Here is a 21,736-nt window from a genome sequence, read left to right on the forward strand (position 1 = left end):
GTCCTCGTTTCTGTGTTGAAATAAATGTCTAAATGTGTAGGCATGCAGTGCCAATCCTTGCCACAATGGAGGAACCTGTTGGAGCAGTGTTGACTCATTTTACTGTGCTTGTCGACCAGGATTTACGGGGAAAATTTGCAATGGTATGACATTTTTACTAATCACAACATTATTAAATTGATAACACCTTAACTGTTTTAATGTTAATTTCAAAACATTGCAGTATTACAATTACTTATTACACAGCATATTTTTATCTTTAAGAATCTGTAATATTGTTACTGGCGTTACAGAAGAGGTGATCATTGAGGTTATACCGAGTGCTGCTGGCAACATAGATGTGAATGGGAACAACGTTCATCCGATGGATTTGCAAATGCCCATCTCAATCCACCTTGATCACTTGCACAACATTTATGTAGCAGCTGGCACATTGGCATGTGCTCTACTAATAGTAGTCTTAACGGTAAGTTTGTTATTTATTTTTATTTACTTTACTTTTAATTATTTGAGAGGTTATTCATTAATGTAGCACCAATAAAATAATGCATAATACCTATACTTTTCATAACAGACTTTAGTAAAAAAGCACAATTTAATTTTACATACTTTGGGGCTAAGTTAAGAATTGAAACATGTTTATGAACACATGTTGTATGAACACTAGATTGTATAATTTACTGATCAATAGACACACATAGCATTCCAGTCCATCCTGTATGAACAGGAACAGAAAATTACAGTCACCATGTATGATATGGGAGAAAAAACATTTTTGAATTATTCACAATTTAGATTTTCAAAGAGTGACTAGCATTAATGACGGTTTTTATCTTGTTTTATGAAGCACTCCCACTCTGAATATTAGAAAATACAAATAATTTGAGTCTATTTAAAGTTAAATTTAATTTGGAGAGTTTTCACTTTGCTTATTTAACAGTGTATAAGACGGTATTGCATGGGCCAGATTTTATATTAAACAGTCTGATCCATGCAATATTACATCCTCACAAACTTTCGCATTTTTAATATTAATAGGATTATCAGTGTGGTCACAGTAATAAATATGAATTTATAACAAACCAAAACCAAAACCGGTTTGTTGTTCACACTAACTACACTTCCTACAAATTAAAGAAATAAAGGAAAACCAAGGAAACCTAGTGAAAATGTAATTACCAATATGGTTCTTAATTTTGTCACATATACTTAAATAAATGAGGGCAGTAAAATACAAACAAAATTACTATAGAGTGATTCAAAAGGCTTATTTCTCACAGCTGGTATTTCTCTCGTTATTGTAGCTAACCATGGAGAAGATTACTTGTGCGCAACGAATTGTAATTGTTAAAATGTTTGATCAAAGAGGAGAAAGTTATGCGGCTACTGTAAGGTGAAGGAAACAGGATTTTTCCGGACATTTGTCATCGTTCCGTGATACAAAAAATCAGTGGTGCTACATTTCGAGATCTGTGAGCACCATGTTTTGTGTCAATTTCACTAACTATAAAACATGCACTTAATAAAAAAAAGTTGTGATTCTTGAGTTACGCATGTCACAACGCTCTGGTATGATTTGTTTATTTTAAACTAGTTTGTAATTGTGTATTACATTAGTTATTTGCCTGAAGTAGAGATCAGATTGCAGATCAGTAAATGTAGTTTTACTGATTTTTTTTGTATCACTGAATGATGGCAAATGTCCAAAAAAAATCCTACAATCCTTCAATCATCAAAAACAAATTTCAAATACAGTACTGTAAGGTGAGCACCGAATGAATCAAGAGTTCACAGACTCATGAATAAGTTCTTTGAGACGGGTTCAATAGTCGACCTTAAAAGTTCTGGCAGAATTGAGCAGAACATTGCGTTGGTTCGTGACAGTGTGGCTGTTAGTCCAGCAAAATCAATACGTCATCGTTCTCAACAATTGAGTTTAAGATGTTCTTCTGTTCTGATGGGGTTATCTGAATTCATTAGTATATGCCAATAAATCCTGAACTGTTAGTGAGTTGAAGGAGGAAGTTCTAAGCAAAATAAAAGTGGAACTTCACTTCCATTTGTCACTCAGTCATAGTGAACTTCATGGGCAGATTTGTGGCATACCAGTACAGTAGAGGAGGCCACATGCTTGAGATCATTTTTCATAAGTGAAGTTGGAAAGTTATATGAGCACGTTGATATGTATTTATTTTTTAGTTTTTTACTAAAATAAATCTCTCAATTTGATATCTCAAAACTGACGATCTTTTTGAATTACACTATAGATCATAATTCAATCATTTTATCAGCTTTTCCAATTATGTTATAGCTACCTGCCACAATGATTTCTATTATATATAAGTAGTAAGTTTTTCAACCTTGATCAATATGTTTCTGAATATAAATAAGTGCATTTTTCATCTAATTTGAATCCTTGCTGTTGTAAAATGTCTAATTTTTTAGACTTGTTCTTACAACTACTGCATTGTTCATTATTGTTCAACAACAGTCCAAATTCTGAAAACTTTTACAAATAAAATATGTTTATTCCTCAATGACTTTACTAAATAAATATATTTCAAATTACCCATCAAATGCATTCATTGGAAGTTGTAATATTTAATGTCTGTTCATGAACAAGGTTGTGTTTTCAGGTTGCGGCTTGTCATTGTCGAATACATGAAACATACAAACACTGTTTCCTACGAGGTACTCCTTTATTACCTTGCAATATCAAGCGCTTTGACGTGGATGTGAAACCTAGCAGGTAATTTACTAATTTGACTTACGTACTTAATTCATTTCATTAAAGTTGGGTTTATTTCAAAGGAATAATTTATGAGCTTCAGACGTAGTAGTACACTGTAAAGTCAACTAGTTTACATTTAACGTTTGCTCAAACTTGTGTGATTTAATCTTTTATAGGTAACTTTTGATTGTGAATTTAATAAATGTTGAAGGAGGTGATACATAAAACGTAAGACTCAACTGAATGAAAGAAGTATGTTTTAATTTCAATGGCCATGTGTTATACCATATGTAGAAATTAACATTTTATACATTTTAAAAGAGATGTCAAAATCTTTGTTCAATGAGGATTTTGTTGATGTGCCGCTTGTAAAAATTTAAATAATAATTTTATAATTATTTTGTGCTAAAATATTTGTAGATACAAAGTTTGAATTTTGATCATTTTTCATTCTAGAACATGTTCTAGCATTTAGCATAAATCAAATGTTAGAAATCAGTTATGTTTGCTAATCTATATATATAAAAATGAATGTTTGTATGTTTGTCCTTTATGGAATCGTGAACTATTGGACCGATCATGATGAAAATTTGTACGTATATGTATTTTTCCACGGAGAAGGTTTATAAGCTATGCCCATCCCTTTCCCGATTCAGGATTCCGCCCCACTGGTTACAGAAATACCCATAAGAAATGCATTGCAGCAAACATATGTTAACGTCTTTTCAAATTTTTAATCAGCTGTTCTTTGTAAACATATATTACACTTATAGTTTTTAAAGCATAGAGTAAGCTTAAGAGAAACGACAAATTTTGTTTAAACTGTTTTTGCAATCACTGTTAAACATAGACTTTACTATCCAGATAATACAATTCAAATTTAACGTAAAAATTCACCTTTAACTGCAATATTTATTTAACATAAACCATGCTCATGCTTGATCAGAAGAGTAATGCAGATATCATAATTACTATCTTACGTTGGCTACAAATATAAAGAATGTTATAAAATCAACCTTAGTTGTTTTTTTTTTTGACAGAAGTATGGTTCTCAAAACTCCGTGTGTACATATTCTCTCTCGATCGAGACAACAAAGCAAGCTCAATCGTGGCATCGGAGATATAACTAATTTAATCTAAAATTTATTATAGTAAAAAAAAAAATTTACTAAGTAATATAAGGACTTTGGTTCTTAAGATTTGCGTGCGAAGCCGTGGGTAACAGCTAGATAGAGGCAGGAATATGGTACATACCTTCATAATACGCCCAAGAGGCTCACGATGGAACGACTATCAATTATCTCAGCAATGTTTAGAATGTGATAGAAAAAGAATAAGTGAATATAGTGTACTGTTTTCAACGGGAAATTGCGTGCGAAGCCGCGGGCAACTTTTGCAAAAAATTATTGAAATGCGCAGCAAAGCGCGCCGGGCCCGCTAGTGTTAAATAAAATATTGTTTTACATAAAAGAATTTAAAAGAGTAAAAGCCAATTTTGTTTGAGAAATTATGTCTATTTGCATTATTTTATCACAATTTACAAGCCTAAATAATCTAATAATATTTAATAATAACAAATTCTTTATTTTCTCAATTTGTAAAATACTTTAGCAACTTCATAAAATACATCAATACATAAATAAATTACTTTTTTTACGTAAAAGCTTAGATAAATAAAATGTTTTTGTTAATTCTGACCAAAAAGTAAAAGCAAAACCATTACAAACAAAAAATTAATCTTTAATAGACAGAATAACAAAATATAATAAATTACATAATAATTAACGATTTATTACTAATATATTTAAGATAAGAAAATGTAGGGCCTCCAAAGCACTTTGCCTAATAGAAGGTTCCTATTATTTACATTTAATTAGTTAAACAGCGATCAGATAATGAAACTTAATTATTTATATTTGTTAAATCGCCCAATGCTCAAATTTGATTTTATAATTGCTTCCAATTTAAGAGTTGTAATGTGCAAAAAGTAATTCTGTTATGAACAAGTAGTTCATTTATGTTAATAATTGTAGTTAATATTATAACAAAGCACATAAATAATTGATAAATGCTACTAATTAATGATTAAACTACTAATGATGAATTATAATCAATGAATCAATGTTATCAAGCGTCAACAGCCATTCTTTTAGTCTTTCCAAAAAAAATCCTGCCACCATGAGATTTGCTTGATATAATTTGCTTGATATCTTTGCTTGGTAATTTATTAAATATTCTTGGTGCTATAAAATTCGAAGTTTTGGTAAAATAATATCATTTGGTTTTGGTATTGGAAAGTGATTCCCCAATCTTAATTATTATTTGTAATTTAACAAATTTTGTGATAACACTTTTACAAAAATATATTTTAAAACTTTATGAACAAAAATATACTTAACTGAAAAAATTGTTAGCTTTAAAAAAACTGAATGAGAACGGCCAATCTCTTTTTAATGGAAATTAATCTAACTACATGTTTCTGCTGAAAATATATTATGTTTCAAGTAAGGTGCTCCCTCAAAAGTTGACTACATATTCAATTCGGCTCTGTATACAATATATAGGCCTACAAAACCCTTTCATTGCATAATGTTTTCAGAAAATAAAGTTTCTTAAGGCTATTTTTTAAATTATGTGTTTTTTTTATATTAACTAGTTAAAAAATGTGATTTCTCCTTTTAATTTTTGAACACATAAAATCATTAATCCATGGTTTTTATACCCATGTTACTTTTTATACCTCTACTTTACATTGCAATTAAAATTCACATAAAATGCTTGAGAATTCATCAAACGCATTAGATGCATTCGTCTGGTTGTAGACATCAGTCCAATCACCACCATTTAGCAGCTGATCTAGCTGAGAATAAACAATGCGATCTAGAAGTTCTCCTTCAATATTTAACAGTGGACAAAGTCTTTCTTCCATAGATGTGATTATATAGTAGATCATAATTATTTTCTGGCAGGAAAAATAATCCTTATGCAGAACAGTTTGATATAGGAGAGCACATACACATCTTTCTACCACAATTTCTACACATAGGAAAACCAACAGTAGGTTTCCAACTCTTATTTCTTTTATAGATTTTAGTGGAGAAATCTTTTTTAGTTGAAGAGTTTTTTTTCGGATTTTTAACAGCTTCAAATTTGATTTAAATACTATTTTTTGTGCTTCTGCTGGTCGGAGATAACCAATTTTCTTCTTTTTAAATTGAAGAAACACTCCTAATGTTGGTACAAGACTTTTATCGCAGTGAACATGTTAAAAAATGACTGCAATCTTGAATTTTTGCAGTTCACTAGGTGGAGAATAAATCCCCAGAACTGTACTACAATTACTGTTTCCAGGGAGTTAATTTTCTTGAACACGCCAATGGCTTCAGCAAGGGATGTAATCGGGTGAGAGAACTATGTTCCTTTACAGGCTTGGAGGTCTGAGCAAACACCAAACACGTTACTGGTATTTTCATATTATTAGTCATGGCACTCTGCAAGGTTGATTCCTTTAGTATTGAGGGCATTGAACAACTTAGAAGCTTTATGCTCTGTATTGGACAAATGGTTGTTTGTTAAAATAATTTTTTGTTAAGTTATTTATTGGTTTTAGTTCTGTTTATTACTCTTATTAATCAGTGGTTTTCTGATGGACAGTTCTGTGAACCCGAAAATTAAAAACATTAAACACTTTTCCTGTTTTCCTATAACTTTGACCTACTTACAAATATATACAGTATACAAATAAATCTGTCAAATGTGTATATTTATGTCCATTGTAATTTACTCCAGTCTCAGTATGTTTTGTTCCTAAGTTGATTTTGCATTGTTTCCTGAACAAGAAATATGTATAATTACACACACACACACACACACACACACACACACACACACACACACACACACACACACACGCACGCACACACACGCACGCACGCACATAGGTTTTAGAAGGCTACTTCTGTCAAAAGATGGGTTTTATAACAGTCTTTAAATTTATAGTCAAAGTTAGATAGTTACGTTGTCTTTTATATCTATATGATTACAGTACTGGCCAAGCACTGCATACCTAATATTTGCTAAAATGAACAGTTAAAAGTATATTTTACTTATACTTGTAATTTTCTTATCTAGGTACTTTCTACTCTGCTGATAGAAAGTAAATCTAAAAACGGATAAATTTTGTTTTGCTCTTGAAGAAATTCATGCAATGTTACAATGTTTCTCACGTTGAGTATATGACAGACTGGAGGTGGACAAGGAACACATGCAGCCCCTGGCCACAGCTCGCTCCTACCCCCACCTGGACAGTTCCGAGATGTACTACGCCCTGGACTTCAGCGACAGTCAGAGCTCTCCTCTCATCCAGTAGCAACACTTAACGATCTGTACTGGAAATGAAATGTTAAACTATCCTAGCTCCTAGTTATCAAATGTAAAATATAAATTGAAAGTCTAATTCATTACCCTCCAATAACTTTCAATTAAATTTTGAGGTTGTTTAATTCGATGAATAAAACAACCAAACTTTTGCTTCCTAATATGTTATGTGCTAGACCTCCAAATGTCATTGGCTGCTTAAAGATCAGCATAGTCCAACTCAGTAGTTTTAGAGTAGATCCTACAGTTAGTTCATTTATTATTAGAATGTATTGTATTTGAAAATGAAACCATTTTCAATAATAATAAAAAATAATTTTACTGTAAGAACATTTTTGTTTATAAAATTAAAAATAACTCAAATTTGTACAATTCCCTGCTAAGTAGGGTGCTTGAACAAAATATTTTTCAATTGAAATATTTCTTTCAATTTTTGCCTAAAATTCCTCAATTGAAAAATTCTATAAATATTGTTGCTCTCTAATTTAGTTATATTCTATTTAATAATGTATTAGTGTAACCAACAAGAGACTTGAACTCATTACTAAATATTTTAATATCAAACACTGTTTCATGTATAATTTTTCACAATTTGTATTTAAATAAATATTTAATGCTTTTTACTATAACAGATTATTACAAATAACTTGTATCTGATTTCACTACAGAATTGAATTACTCTGCTATGATTTTGAAATAAGGTATGAAATTTCATTATTATTAAGGCTATATTTTATACACTATATATACTAGCAAATTATTTGGAATATTTGTGTACACAACCCCCTTTTTTTAATAGTATTTGTCATTTAGTCATTTTTAAAATCAAATTTGGGTTTTTATTTAAAGAATTTAATAGCCATTACTTATATAAATTATTTAATATTGAACTTTTCACTTTCTTGTAAATATATAAATAACAAGTTTTTCAATTATTGTAAATATATCAAGGAGTAATCAATAAATAAACCTCGCTTATTCCTGAAGGTTGTTACGCATTTATGTAAAAAGACTCATCCAGAAGGTATACAAATCTTTTGCTCATACCCAGATTAATCTCAATTCTTATTTGTGCTAACTCTGTACTGTCATTGCCAACTGCATTCTTTTCCTTTTTGAGAACAAAATGAAATATGTTGAAAATCGTATAAAATTAAAAAGCTATCAATGTTTTAATACTAACACAACAATATTATTGTTATTTAACTGTCCCCTACCATACATATTATATATTGCAATTTTACACATGTTTTTTTATTATACTGATTTTTATACCTTATTTTATTCATTCCCCAAACACACTACGAGTTCAATTTTCTGGTCAGCTGGGTGAAAACTAAATTATTCTGTACATCAGATATTTTAGTACATAGAAACAAGGAATACAGTTGGTACGAATTAAGTACTTAAGTTCAATGTACAACTTGGCTACTGTTCCTAACTAAGCATTACTTCACTCTAATGGTTGTGAGGTACAGATGATACAGTTTCAGGAAAACTTTTAAATTGATTATGTTAATGACAATAAATGAAGAATGTATTTATTTTATTATAAATCTTCATAGTTGTAATTATGCATTATCATGATGATGGCGCAATGGATTATTATGCTGACAACTTACTTTTCAGCCCTCATGTTTTACTTCAATAAGTATTGATTTTTATAAAAACATTAAAAAGTCAGATCAATTAATTTTTTTTTTTTGCTTTTTGCTTTTTTAATCTCTTGCCATTTACTTTATTATTAACATAAGAGTAGTAATAATATATCAAACTAAGGATTGTTAAAAGGTCATTACTATAACTATAACTACTGTTAAATAATTGTACTGACAAACAACTATGTAACAGTACATTACATTAGGGTGTGGGAATTAATAGCACATTAACTTGTTTAAAGGAATGTATTCAGTTCTAAATAATTTATAACTATCTACAGAAATATTTAGTCCTTCGATTATACCTTAAAAAGTCAAACAAATTACAACTGGTACCTAGACACAACTAATGTAAAATATAAGAGTCATATTCAATTATAAATGTGACAAAAACTCCTGAACATATGTAGTCAATTTTATTCTCTATTTCCTACATGATTTGTATAATTTTATTTAGTCTATTCAACATTCTCTATATACATATGTACTAGCCTAATACTTACAGTACATTTTAATGTAAACAATTTATTTAAAAAAACTAACTCTATCTGTTATTTTATATTTAAATATAAAGTTGATCAATTTGATCAATCGGTTGTATTGTGAATGGTCAATTTCATTGTGTACAACAGTTTGATTAAACTTTAATAATTACCATTGAATATTGCATCCATGACCATCTGGTAGTGCTGCCTGTGTCTTAGATGTGAGGGACATCACACAACTAAGTATTTCAGAGGACACCAGCAATATTGCTAGGTATTTTTAAAGCCAGATCTCTGACAATGTATTGCAACCTAGCAACAAACTAAGCATAACCAGGAATGCTCTGTATGTTTGTCCTGCTCTAATAACTCTGAAATAAAAGTATCCGATAATCTAATAGCTATTTGTGTATCAATAGTGGAGAGTGTAAAGGATCGCTTTGTTACCTAAAAGAAAAGTTCAATCATAAGAGACAAAACAGAGGATATCAATTCTCTTAAAGGTGGCAAGAAAATATCCTTACCTAACACATACATGTACACATATTCTGGCCTAGTATCCAGCCATGTATGCTATTGTTAATTAGAAATCTGATTATAAAGTTAGAAAAGTTTGAACAAAAATGCATCACAGATGGTGACTTAAAAACGATTTTACTTAAGTCCTTCTTTCTCAATAGCTCAAGTTAGGAATATTTTCACAGAAAATCTCATTTGTGATACAACATAATAATATATTAGCTGTATCATAGTTGTTATATTTTGCATCATAACCGTGGTAACCGTTCATAACAACTATTCTTGTTTGATTCTTAATTTTATTTATTTATTTTATTTTGATCCAGAACATTTAATGGCATCAAATGTGAAAGACTATTAACTTTTAGGTTTTCGTAAATTTTATGTTTATTCTTTATTATTGCTGTCATCTTATAACTTTGAAATTATATGCGAAATGATTTATACTTGAAAATAAGTCCTTTTCTCTGAAGCAAGACTGATGAAAACCTCAATTGCACTTAAACCTAAAAGATCTTCGGCATGGCTTCGATAGTGACAAGATATTGGAAATGGATAGGGGCAGATGGTAGTGGGGTACTTTTATCCTCAGCCATGCTAACTCCAAAGAAGGAGAGGTAAGTGTGTTCAGGCTCAGTGGACAAGCATTAGATGTCTCCCTTGGTTGGTTCTAAACTTACTAAAGCCTTTGATATTGAGAAGCCTCACTCACTCCAATCGCCATACTAACTTATCTTTATCGTAATTCAACATTTCTAGTTTGTGACTTCTTCATTGGGTTACCCAGATGTAAATAACATCGGTTCATGCTGTAGTTGGCTTAGAATATGGTTTAGTGTGTTTAGGTTTTACTTAACAGGTAGAATCCTGCTAGAAATGATCCTTTCTGGGATACTAATGTCATAATTTCAAGATGTTCTACTGAAATGATATGAAAAGGCAGGATAGTTATATGATGATATGCAACGCTTCACTTTTGTGACTAGAACTGTACAAAATGTATCAACTCAGATTCTAGGCTACTTAATTGAAACTTATCAATTCAGATTCTAGGCTTAATTGAAACTATGTTTCTATGCAACTTTAGATGTTTACATTATATGAAAGTTTTCCAATAAGTTTGCTAAAACTATCTGGAAAGAAATTGTAACATGAAATCTGTATCTCAAGAATATTTAAAACTACAATCATGTTTTTATAAACAAATAACACAATCACACGCAAAAGTAAATATTTTACTATTAGTCATAATCTAATATTTTTGACAGAATTATAGTTATTTGTCAAAGAAGTTTGAAATAATAAAATATGGTGAAAAAACATGAACAATTATAAATATTAATAAACAAATATAACATCCATTTAAATTTTACCAATCATTGAGATTGACTTAAATTGTCAGAGTTGGTTTATTTATTACAGAAAAATGTACAGTTTACTACATTTACATTTGAAATATCCACATTAAGTAATAATATCTATGTTTAAGTTTTCACTATTTTTATATAGTTTTAATTCTGACTGAATGAATTAATAATACTGAATAGTTGGATTTGTATTCAAGAATTATTATTTATGTAATTAATACACATTGAAGTTTACTGATGTATGATGTTAATGTTTGTTGTAACAAGTCACAAAGCATGTTTTAAAATTCGATGAGGCCTAAGTTTTCAATGTGAAATGATGAACCCTTGTTCGCCTCTGATTTTATACCTCAACATGCTGCTCAAATAGTTGTAGATGCAAATTTGTATCACTTATTGTTATCTGTTGGAGTAATGCTGTCTTATTAATATTGATGTAATGGTTTAGCCAAGCTTGTGTCAATTACTGTATTGATGTAATTATATTTATTTGTTATTGAAACATTTGTTAAATTATTTTTGTTTGAGTAAAATTGTAAAGAATATAAAAAAAAAACAAATAAATATAAAACTGAATAGGTTTGGTGTTTTATTATAAATTCCAATTTACTTACAAATAATATAGAGTAACCGAGCATGTGCAAAAAGACAATTACAAATGTAAATACGAGGGGGTACCCAAAAGTAACCGGAATTGTATTGCTGGCAGCCGGCAGCGTGTAGTACACATTCCTGCCGCTAGGCGTGTCGCGCAACCCATTGCGAGCTCAGTGACCCCAGTTCCGTTGTCCTAGTGCATTCTGTTCGTTCGTAGTGACTGTTTTCGCTAACCCTGTTTTGTTCTTGTTTCGTTTTTTGTCATGGCAAGTTTAAGTGAACAACGTGCAGCTGTGAAATTTTGTTTTTTACTTGGTAAAAATGCTGCAGAAACTATTTTAATGTTGAATACAGCTTACAAAGATGATGCTATGGGGAAAACTCAGGTCTACGAGTGGTTCGCTCGATTTAAAAATGGCGACATGTCGATTGAAGACAAACCTCGTTCTGGACGTCCATCAACCTCTCGAACGGACAAAAATGTTGAGAAAATTCGTGAACTTGTGCTCACCGACCGTCGACAGACAATTGAGGAACTATCAGAGAGTAGTGGGTTAACTTGGAGCTCGGTTCAGCGAATTTTAACAGGAGATTTAGGACTGAAAAGGGTTGCTGCCAAATTTGTTCCTCGACTTCTACTGACCATCAAAAGGCACATCGAGTTGAAACTTGCCGCCTTCTGAAAGAACATCTCGCAAATGATCCCGATTTTTCTGGAAAAGGTAATTACTGGTGATGAGTCATGGTGCTATGGTTATGACCCAGAAACGAAGCAACAGTCAAGCCAATGGAAGTCGCCATCTTCACCTCGTCCAAAAAAATGTCGGCAAGTCAAATCAAACATCAAAACCATATTGATTTGCTTTTTTGATGCTAAAGGCATTGTTCATTCTGAGTTTGTTCCTCCAGGTCAGACTGTCAACCAAACATTTTATTTGGAGATTTTAAGAAGATTGCGCAACAGTGTTCGCCAGAAAAGACCCGATTTGTGGCAGACTGGAGATTGGTTCTTCCACCACGACAACGCACCGGCACACACAGCCATCTCAGTTAGGCAGTTTTTAGCCAAAAACGGCATGGTTCCGCTGCCCCACGCACCTTACTCGCCTGACCTCGCTCCATGTGACTTTTTTTTATTTCCACACATGAAAAGAGGCTTGAAAGGTCAACGATTTGACAGCGTTGAAGAGGTTAAGAAAAAAACAAAGCTCGAGCTTGCAGCCATTTCTAAAGATGACTACAAAAAATGTTTTGATCAATGGAAATACCGTTGGGACAAGTGTATTAGTTGTAATGGAGATTATTTTGAAGGAGATAAGGTCGTATTGTAAAACATTTGATAATATATAATTTTTATAAAATAATTCCGATTTTTTTTGGGTACCCCCTCGTAAAGTGATAAGACAATCAGAGGCTTGGAGTTCTGTTTTTTATTATTAAACTGTCACAAGTAGTGATGACAAGTAGCGTAATTTTGTTTAAAGCCATTATACCTCTATTTAGGATAAGAAAATCTGCTATAGAAAAGGATTTCATGAAATTGATTCACTTGCAAAATTTACTCATGATGTAAAGTACATACTCGTATCTAGTACTGGAAACAAGTTAGTTGTTTTGATAGAAACAGCAACAACTGATGAATACTGTATCTGCTGTCTCAAATAGGTATTTAGCTATTAAATAAACTTCCTGCCAGAATCTACTATAAAAGAAGGTAAGTAGTATGGCACACCACATGTCACGTTTCAGGAGGCTCAATGCAAAATTTCAGGTTTAGCCAATAGCTCATTTCATTACTGAAAGATAGAAAGATGGAAGATCATACAACAAAGAAATTTCACATCCACTGGCAAACAAAAGAGAGATTGTGTCAACATACAGGGTGATAGGCTTCAATAAAACAGCCAAATTCCATGGTTGTGCATGCAATATCATAAAACTCATTCTTGTCTATGTAGAAATATAGTTGCATGCAATATTTCAAACCTTGCAGATGAAATCTTTATCGAGATATCTTGCAACATGATATATTATTTTTCATTAAACTGGGTTACATATCAGTGTTTAAATAATAATTGTCTATACACCAAGTCACCATAAACTGATGTTGGATGTTTTAAGACAATTAGGATACATGTTTTAATACGTCACATGTTAAACTCTCTTATGGGTGGTGTATTGAGTTTGTTTACAAATTTATTTATTCTGCTATTTACTCATTGCCATTAAGGAGACACATAAGACCAATGTAAAAATATTTTGCTAACACTCTGCCGAATTACATGCACCATAATCAAACTCAGTGTTTCTCATATAGATATGAAGCTTTGTGCAAAATTTCAAGTCTAAAGGACAGTTCATTTTAGAGATATCATGTGCAAGACAGACAGAAAGAAATAGATTTTATCCAGCCCCACAATGATAGGCTTTGCAAACACTCAGCCAATATTAAAATATGATTTAATATTCTTTTGAAGTAATTCCTTCTTTATACAGAGAACAGTTCATGGATTGGGCCTTAAAATGAAAGTACAATGATAAACTGCTACTGAGGCGGCTCTATGTCTGTTCAACCCGTACATCCTCATTGGTGCCGTTTAGGGAAGGGTGCCAAATCAAAAGAAATATTTAAAATATACACTATTAAAATGAACGGGTGATTGTTAAAATGGAGTTTTTGCCTACTGCAGAGGTCCACACACACTTGGGTGTCAAAAGGTACCTTATTTGGTCTCTTATAACACATTATTATAGCCACTCTGTTTTCTTAGTGAGTGTCAAAAGGTACCTTAGTCAGTGACTTAAGTCCATTTTAACATTCAACGGTTGGTAGCATTTCCAACCATGGTCACCACCTGTTTCTGTTTATGTCTTTTTCTTATTGTGCTGAGTGTAATGTTGATTGGTAAAACTTATATGCTATGTAATTGTAGAGTTTTCAAAGTAATAAATATAACATTTTAATAATAAAACAGATTTAGCACATTACAAAATCTACAAGGGCCAGGCTCACATAGGACCCGATAAAGTTGCTTCATCTCTTATTGACTGCATTAAAAACCATATAATAGAGACTGTTAACGAGTTGCATATTTCCTCAGATAACTGTCCAGGAAAAAATGAAAACCACATGCTGTTACAAGTTTGTTTTGCATTTACAGATACATGCAAATGTTAAACTATTAAACAACTTATCCCTTTACGTGGTCATTCTTACAACCTCGTGTATAATTATATTTTCATGATCAGAACAATAAGGCAAACTCAACTATCAATATCATTCAAGAATATAATTCATTCAAATCAGAAATGCTCTGCATGGGCAAAACCTAACATAAATATCAGTTGCAATTTCGCTTAACATCTGAATTTCTTAACCAGGAACACTGAAATTATGTAACTGATTCATGCTTAATTTTGATTGAAAAATATCATTGTATACTGTATTTTCAATAGAAAGGCTACAAACAGTTTTTGAAAATTGTGTACAAAGCCACGATTAACTGTAAATGTCAATAATTTTATTCTTACTTTTCAACAAAACTAATGTAAACCCATTTAATTTTTAATACCTTTAATAAATGTATGGAACATCAATGTTCAATTTAAACGTTCAAAATATAATTCTGTTAAAATGTTTAAAATGTTGGTCTTTTACTTGTTATTTAATAAACAAAAATAGTTCAAACACATTTGTTGAAGATGAGTTTGTTAATAGATGAAATTACACAGTACATTTAAAACTTCACTATTAACAATTATTACAGAGGCAGTGGAGTTGTCATATATTGGCAGTCACAACACACTAATTCAGTATGTTAATTAATCAATAATGTAAAGGTTTTGAGGATCAAATTATATTATAGTTTAGATGAAAACATAATATCTATGTATTTTAAAAGACTAAAACAAATATTTACTATACAAGTGTATGATACAAATCTTTCTACTATATATAAATAAACTACATACTATTTGAAATTTAACAGCAACAATTTATTTTTTTCGTTCTGAATTATTTTCTGGTGTTCTTTGGCCATCTTCAGTTGTGCTTGCATTACTTACTCCTTCCATCTTATTTATAATATCACTTATAGCTTCTTCTTCTTCAGGAATTGACCCACTGAAATAAAAGTTTGCTTCGTTTGAAAACTTGTTATAATTCTAATTATTTTTATTTTAAAATACTTTTTATTGTAGCTTATGATTCCATAAAACAAACAAGTGATTAAAGTTTCAAAATGGGATTACTAATTTAAGTGTGAATTTAACAAAAACTAAGTAAATAAAAATTTGAGATCTCTAAATTTAATTTGGAATAATTCACATTTGCCATCCATGGTATTATGAAAGTGTTTTATTACCAAAAGGTCTGATTGGTTTAAATGTTGCTAATAGCAATTTGTGTTTATATTTATATAAAATAAATATGTAAAGTTAATATTGTAGCATCAGTATTAATTGATATTATTTAACTTACCTGCGGTTTCGATACTCCTCAATGGCAGTCTTGCGATTTGTCTGTGGTGATGTTATTGCAACATTTTCTGTGTTTACCTATCAACAATAATGTTTCATATTTGTTTTTGCGCTTTGCTACACTTTTTTATATTTACTTCAATGTTTGTTGAAAATTTAAATAGATGGAAAGAATTAATTTAATTTATTTTACGTGAAATACAGTTTTATATTAAATTATAATTTAAATTTAAATTACTATAGTTTTTTATTATTAAGTGTTTTAGATTTTGGTATAGTGAGAATTTTATACAGATCAAACAGCAATTCATCCAAAAGGTATATAAGAGTAATTACTATAGCAAAAGTAAAAGGTTTTAAGTACAGGTCAATAAACTGGAATTAGATCCTATCAAAATATTTGTTTTTTGTAAACAAGGTTAAAAAGGAATTAATCCCTTGAAAATATAGATCTATTACGTCCAAAATTAGTTATTTATCAACAACGTGACACAATACTATATTGAGCAGAACGGAATCTGAGATTATCAAGGGAGAGCTGGAACTCTCTAACCAGCAGATCACAGGTTCGATTCCCAGAAAGGTCAAAAGAATATTCACAAATACCATACAGTGTGCTTAGACAAATTTCTCTAAAAAAAGTTTATGTGAATTATCCCATTGTCATAGAAAGAACCCCATAAACAATATACAAAAAAATATACTGTATACAGGGTGTTTTTGTGACATTGTACCAAACTTAAGGAAATGAGTCCTTAAACTGCAGTAAGTAAAACATTTCCTTTAAATATTTCAACTAACATTATTTTTTTATTTATTTTTCTATATGTATTTTTGTACTAAAAATGCATAACTAATAAACAGTTAAGATTTTTAGTACGTTATTTTGTATTCTTTGTTTTCTTAATAAGGCCTGAATTTGAGTTGAAAATAAAGGAAATAGTTTATTAAACAGTTCCAAAATGGTGGCTGTTTAAAAACCATTACATAAAATTGCACAAAAACAAAGTTGCAGCAAGAAATATTTAGAATAATGTACATATTACATTAAATTATGTATATTCAAAATGTAGACATAAGTAAAAAAAGAAACAAAGACTGAATTTCTCGATTTATTACAGATAAGTAAGATAAGCAATCAAGTTTTTCTTCTGAAGATGCTAGTAATGAAAGTAGTAGAAAGTGCTTGAGGAAAACAAAAAAAAATGAGTTTGTATTGTCTTCATGCTTCATCTTTGTTTAATACTCTTAAGACCTTATCTTCATCTCACCATACTTTCACGTATAACACAAACATTTTTATTTTCCCAAATTAATTGTTACACATTGAATTTTTTTGTTTGCATTTAAATAACTGTGACTGGGGGAACTGATTCTATCGTTTCATAACTAAATTAAGGTCTTTTCTTTCTTTACACTTCTCTCAGACCCACAAGGTTGATCCATATCCAATAACAGGGAGTTGACTGTAGTTTATTTTAACTTTGATACAACATTTGATTCATTTTAAAAATTTGTTCAAACCAGTATTGCCTGTTTAAACAATTCAGGAAGAATTATCTCTGAAAATAAGACACATCAAACGACTTACCGCCTTAAAACAGAAAATTTAGCCTATATTATATTTAACTCTAAAGAATGCAATGTTTTAACTAATAAAACAAGTACACAACACATTTTAAAGTATACAATCACAGCCATAAGTTTTAAAGAAAAGTTTTTTTTAGAAATGAATAGTAACATTTTTATTTTTATATACACTTTTTATACATTTTTTTTAACGGAATCTGAAAACCCGAAATTATAAATGATAAACTGTATTAAAAACCCAATGTTTTGAAATGAATTTTACATTATTGCCTTAAAAGCAGTCAACACATTTCTCAATACATAATGTTATAGTAAGATATAGTTTTGTAAGTTTTACAATTATCAACATGGCTACATATTACAAGAGAGATAGCTCTGTCAGTCAGCAATGTTTTTAAATAAATAAAAATTGTATTGTTAAGATTATATTGAGCACGTTCTGTATTTAAAATAGTATAGTAGGCATATCACCGTTATTGTACAGATTAAGGAAGAAATCACTATGGAAGGTGTAAAAACAGTCATAGGTTATATTTTCAAAAGATTACTACAATAACAGAAACTACGCAAATCTACTAAATGTACAACAAGGATACCTTTGTAGTATGCCTCTGTAGAGGGGCTGGTGGTGGGGGTTTGCTGTTCAACTGAGGGTTTGAATTCTTATGTCCAACGTCTAACGTAGACTTCAATAAATCGATTTTGGGACTGCTATTCGCCTTATGTGCACGGGCTAACTCGACGCTTGTGCTGTTGCGGCGACTACTGTTTGTCCTGAACAATTCCAATCGTGAACCCCGATCCAAGGATGTCAACGATCCCCTATGGTTGAATCTTATCATTAAACTTAATCTTTCAGCACTCTGAATCTTTTCTCTCATTGAAGCCTCTCTCTCTTGTTCATCTGCATTAAGTTTCTCTCCCTCCCCATAATCTGAAATGTTCATTTCTCTCTCACTTATGTACAACTCTGTGCTACTATTGCTATTGTTAGTCGTTACTGTGGGGGAGAGGTTGTTAATTCTGCGTTATTGAGAAAATGCTGGAAGCAGCTTTAGTCGCTTTTACTTGAATAAGCTTCTTTTCTTCTTCAGGTTTATATTTTCATCTTCTGTTATCTTTGAGTGTTAATCTATATTCTAAAAATCTGTTAGCCAAAGCATCTCAAAAACTAAATATCAAAAGCAGAAGCATATTTAGGCGTGCAATACTTAGCAAAGAACGTTGGAACAGATGTATGACTAGTGACAGACTTATGGCAAGGAACACACTCATGATGAGGGGCAGACATATGATGAGGAACAAATATATGCATGATGACTAATTAAACAGAAAGGACAAAAAAATTGAAAAATAAAATTAATAAAAACACATATAGTAAACTCCAATGAATACAGTAAACTATGTGACTATGAGTTTGAGATTGAAAGCTTTTATTATGTATAGACAAAATTTAAGCCAATAAAAATGTATTCAAACACACTTTTAGATAACATTTTTTATTTTTTATAAATTATGAATAAAAATTTTCTCTCTGGAATCTTTGTTTCAGGTAACTTAATAAATAAATAATGAATACAATTAAAACAATGATTTTTATAAAAAATAATCTTAATTGTTCAGATATAATTACACACAAACATACATGTACAGATAAATTGCAAGACTCACTACTTTGGTAAAAAAGTTTATACTTCACCAATAAAATATTAGTTTATGAAAAAGTTTCAAATCATTAGGGTTATTTTTGGAAGCCATTTTATGGTCTTTAGTGAGATTTTACTGTACTTTTTGGACAGATTAACACTGTGCTGATTTCTTAACTCATATTTGTATCCACGATCTAAGTGTAAGAATATTAATTTCCATTACTCAACTTGAGTAGAAGTATTTAACCATAATATTAAATTATTACTCTCAATAAGTGGAATTCAGATATGTAACCCAAATTAAAATTACTCAATCATTATGGAACATAGGTTTACTTGGATCCATCTCATTACCCAAAGCGAGGATGTCCATGTTCCTGATAGAGGATCACAAGCTTCTGGGTCTGGTGCAGTTAAACATGTTTTGGTATGAGATGTGAATTTTTTCTGATGACCATTACTAACCTCAAATGTGACATATTATCTAAGGTATGGTATCCAACCATATATTTGCTTGAGATAGTGAGATAACGGTGAAGTGAGAATGATAGATACAGAATGGGTCCCTTCCAAAGGTAACTAAACTCAGGGACTTCATCATCCACGTAATAGTGCCTGATAATAAGATTTAAGAGTTTACAATGCTGACTCTTGTGCAATTAAATAAAAAATAAAAATGAAAACCCTCCCTTGACCAATCAGGACTTAGGAAGTAGTAGTAAGGATGGTGATTAGAATCCTGTTGAAGATAACTAAGATTTCAGCTTTCTAAGACTCAGTTCAGAAGGAATATAGATTTAGATACAATTCAATTTGTTTTGATTTCTTTCTAAATCAGGATCTTTGTTTAATAATAATAATGGATTAAGGTACGGTTTGTAATTTGGATTCTATTTACATATCTTAACTTTGGACAAAGATTTGCAACTGTGGTTACAAACTTATTTCAATAACCATAAAACATTGCTACTAGTAAAAAGATGATACTCTAATTTGGAAGTTATTTGTGTTTCTTGGTCATAGGTATTTTAAATAAATAAACTCTCCTTGTTACCTGTAGATTCCTCACAGCTTTTGCTGTTGTATGCATCATCATATTTATGAAGCCAAAAGAAATGCATCAAGCCGTAAATTATTCCGCTGATGAGTCCTAGAAGACCCATGATTTGAAACGCTTCTCTTGTACCATAAGTTCCAATTAAAAGCCCACCAGCAAAACTTCCACTTCCTCGGCCTGGAAAATAGGAAAACCATCTTCATGTAAATAGCTTGAATAAATGTTTCAAACCCATATAAATTATTAAGATATAATAATTAATATTGAAGACAAATTTATTCAATACTATATTGTAGTGGTCCTCAAATAGCGACTGACGGGCCAGGTCTGGACCACGACCTCATTTGGAATGGGCCGCAAAACAATTTTTGAGTTGTATGTAAAATACAGCAAAATGTGGAAATTTCGGATAATCAATTATCAACTTTTTGAAATCAATAAAGAAGCTTTTATTCACTACGTGTCACGCTACTGTGAGCTTAGCGAGTGAGATCAAGTACCAGTATTCGATTGTACCGAACACAAAATGGCTTCCCACACAAATTGGAACTGCCCAGCTGGCCAACACACCGACCTCCTATCGGATTGAACAGAAATGACAGGCCCGGCCAGATCACCTATCATTCTGTCAGTGTTGTCCGCTGCGTTGAATATTAATGCAGTTCTGTTTTACAAACTGCAGTTTTGTTGTGTTTAACATGCTGTGTTGTTGCAAGTTTTATAAGTTCGTTTAAGAATTGCTCAAGAAGCTGAGCTTCATGTAATTGGTTAATCTCCATATGGTGAAGTCCATATTTTTCACCCCAAATTGATGAAACAACAGATGCAACCAATATGCCAAATTTGTTGTTATGTTCGGAATGAAGACATGCTATTAAATAAAAATATGCTATTTTGTGAGGTTTTACCAACAAGCGAAGGTATTTATGTAAAGTTAAATGGTTTTATAACTGAACATGATTTTGATTGGAAGAAGTAGGTGGGACTTTGTCTCGATGGAGCCGCTGCAATGGCTGGGTGTGACACTGAAGTTGTAGCTAAAGTAAAAGAAGTGGCTGCCCAAGCAACATTCACTCACTGTTGTTTGCATTGAGAAGCTTTGATAAGAAAAAATTGCTCTAAGAGCTCGAAGATTTTGTGCCAAGCTGTAAAAACGGTAAACTTTATCAAGGCATGTGCTTTACAATCCTGAATGTTTGCAATATTATGCGATGAAATGGGTGGTTT

The 21,736-nt window shown here is 31.0% G+C and overlaps 2 protein-coding genes across 3 annotated transcripts in view; one reads left to right on the forward strand and one right to left on the reverse strand.

Annotated features, from left to right (window-relative positions):
• Positions 1 to 7,931, forward strand: part of LOC124362673 (delta and Notch-like epidermal growth factor-related receptor) — a 50,826-nt gene extending 42,895 nt beyond the window's left edge. Inside the window, exons 9-12 of the mRNA XM_046817371.1 lie at positions 41 to 143; positions 294 to 466; positions 2,637 to 2,749; positions 6,974 to 7,931. Of these exons, the coding sequence (XP_046673327.1) occupies positions 41 to 143; positions 294 to 466; positions 2,637 to 2,749; positions 6,974 to 7,100 (516 nt within the window). The 3' untranslated portion in view covers positions 7,101 to 7,931. The remainder of the gene's footprint in view (positions 1 to 40; positions 144 to 293; positions 467 to 2,636; positions 2,750 to 6,973) is intronic.
• Positions 7,932 to 15,606: 7,675 nt separating this feature from the next.
• Positions 15,607 to 21,736, reverse strand: part of LOC124362674 — a 31,586-nt gene continuing 25,456 nt past the window's right edge. Inside the window, exons 13-16 of one of the 2 annotated variants that reach the window (XM_046817373.1) lie at positions 20,507 to 20,686; positions 18,400 to 18,737; positions 16,215 to 16,291; positions 15,607 to 15,857 (exon numbers count right to left, since the gene is read on the reverse strand). In XM_046817373.1, the coding sequence (XP_046673329.1) occupies positions 15,731 to 15,857; positions 16,215 to 16,291; positions 18,400 to 18,737; positions 20,507 to 20,686 (722 nt within the window). In that variant the 3' untranslated portion in view covers positions 15,607 to 15,730. The remainder of the gene's footprint in view (positions 15,858 to 16,214; positions 16,292 to 18,399; positions 18,738 to 20,506; positions 20,687 to 21,736) is intronic. The other variant, XM_046817374.1, reaches the window with a different exon arrangement.

This window comes from Homalodisca vitripennis, chromosome 5 (genome assembly GCF_021130785.1).
Source record: "Homalodisca vitripennis isolate AUS2020 chromosome 5, UT_GWSS_2.1, whole genome shotgun sequence".
In the NCBI taxonomy this organism is placed as follows: domain Eukaryota; kingdom Metazoa; phylum Arthropoda; class Insecta; order Hemiptera; family Cicadellidae; genus Homalodisca; species Homalodisca vitripennis.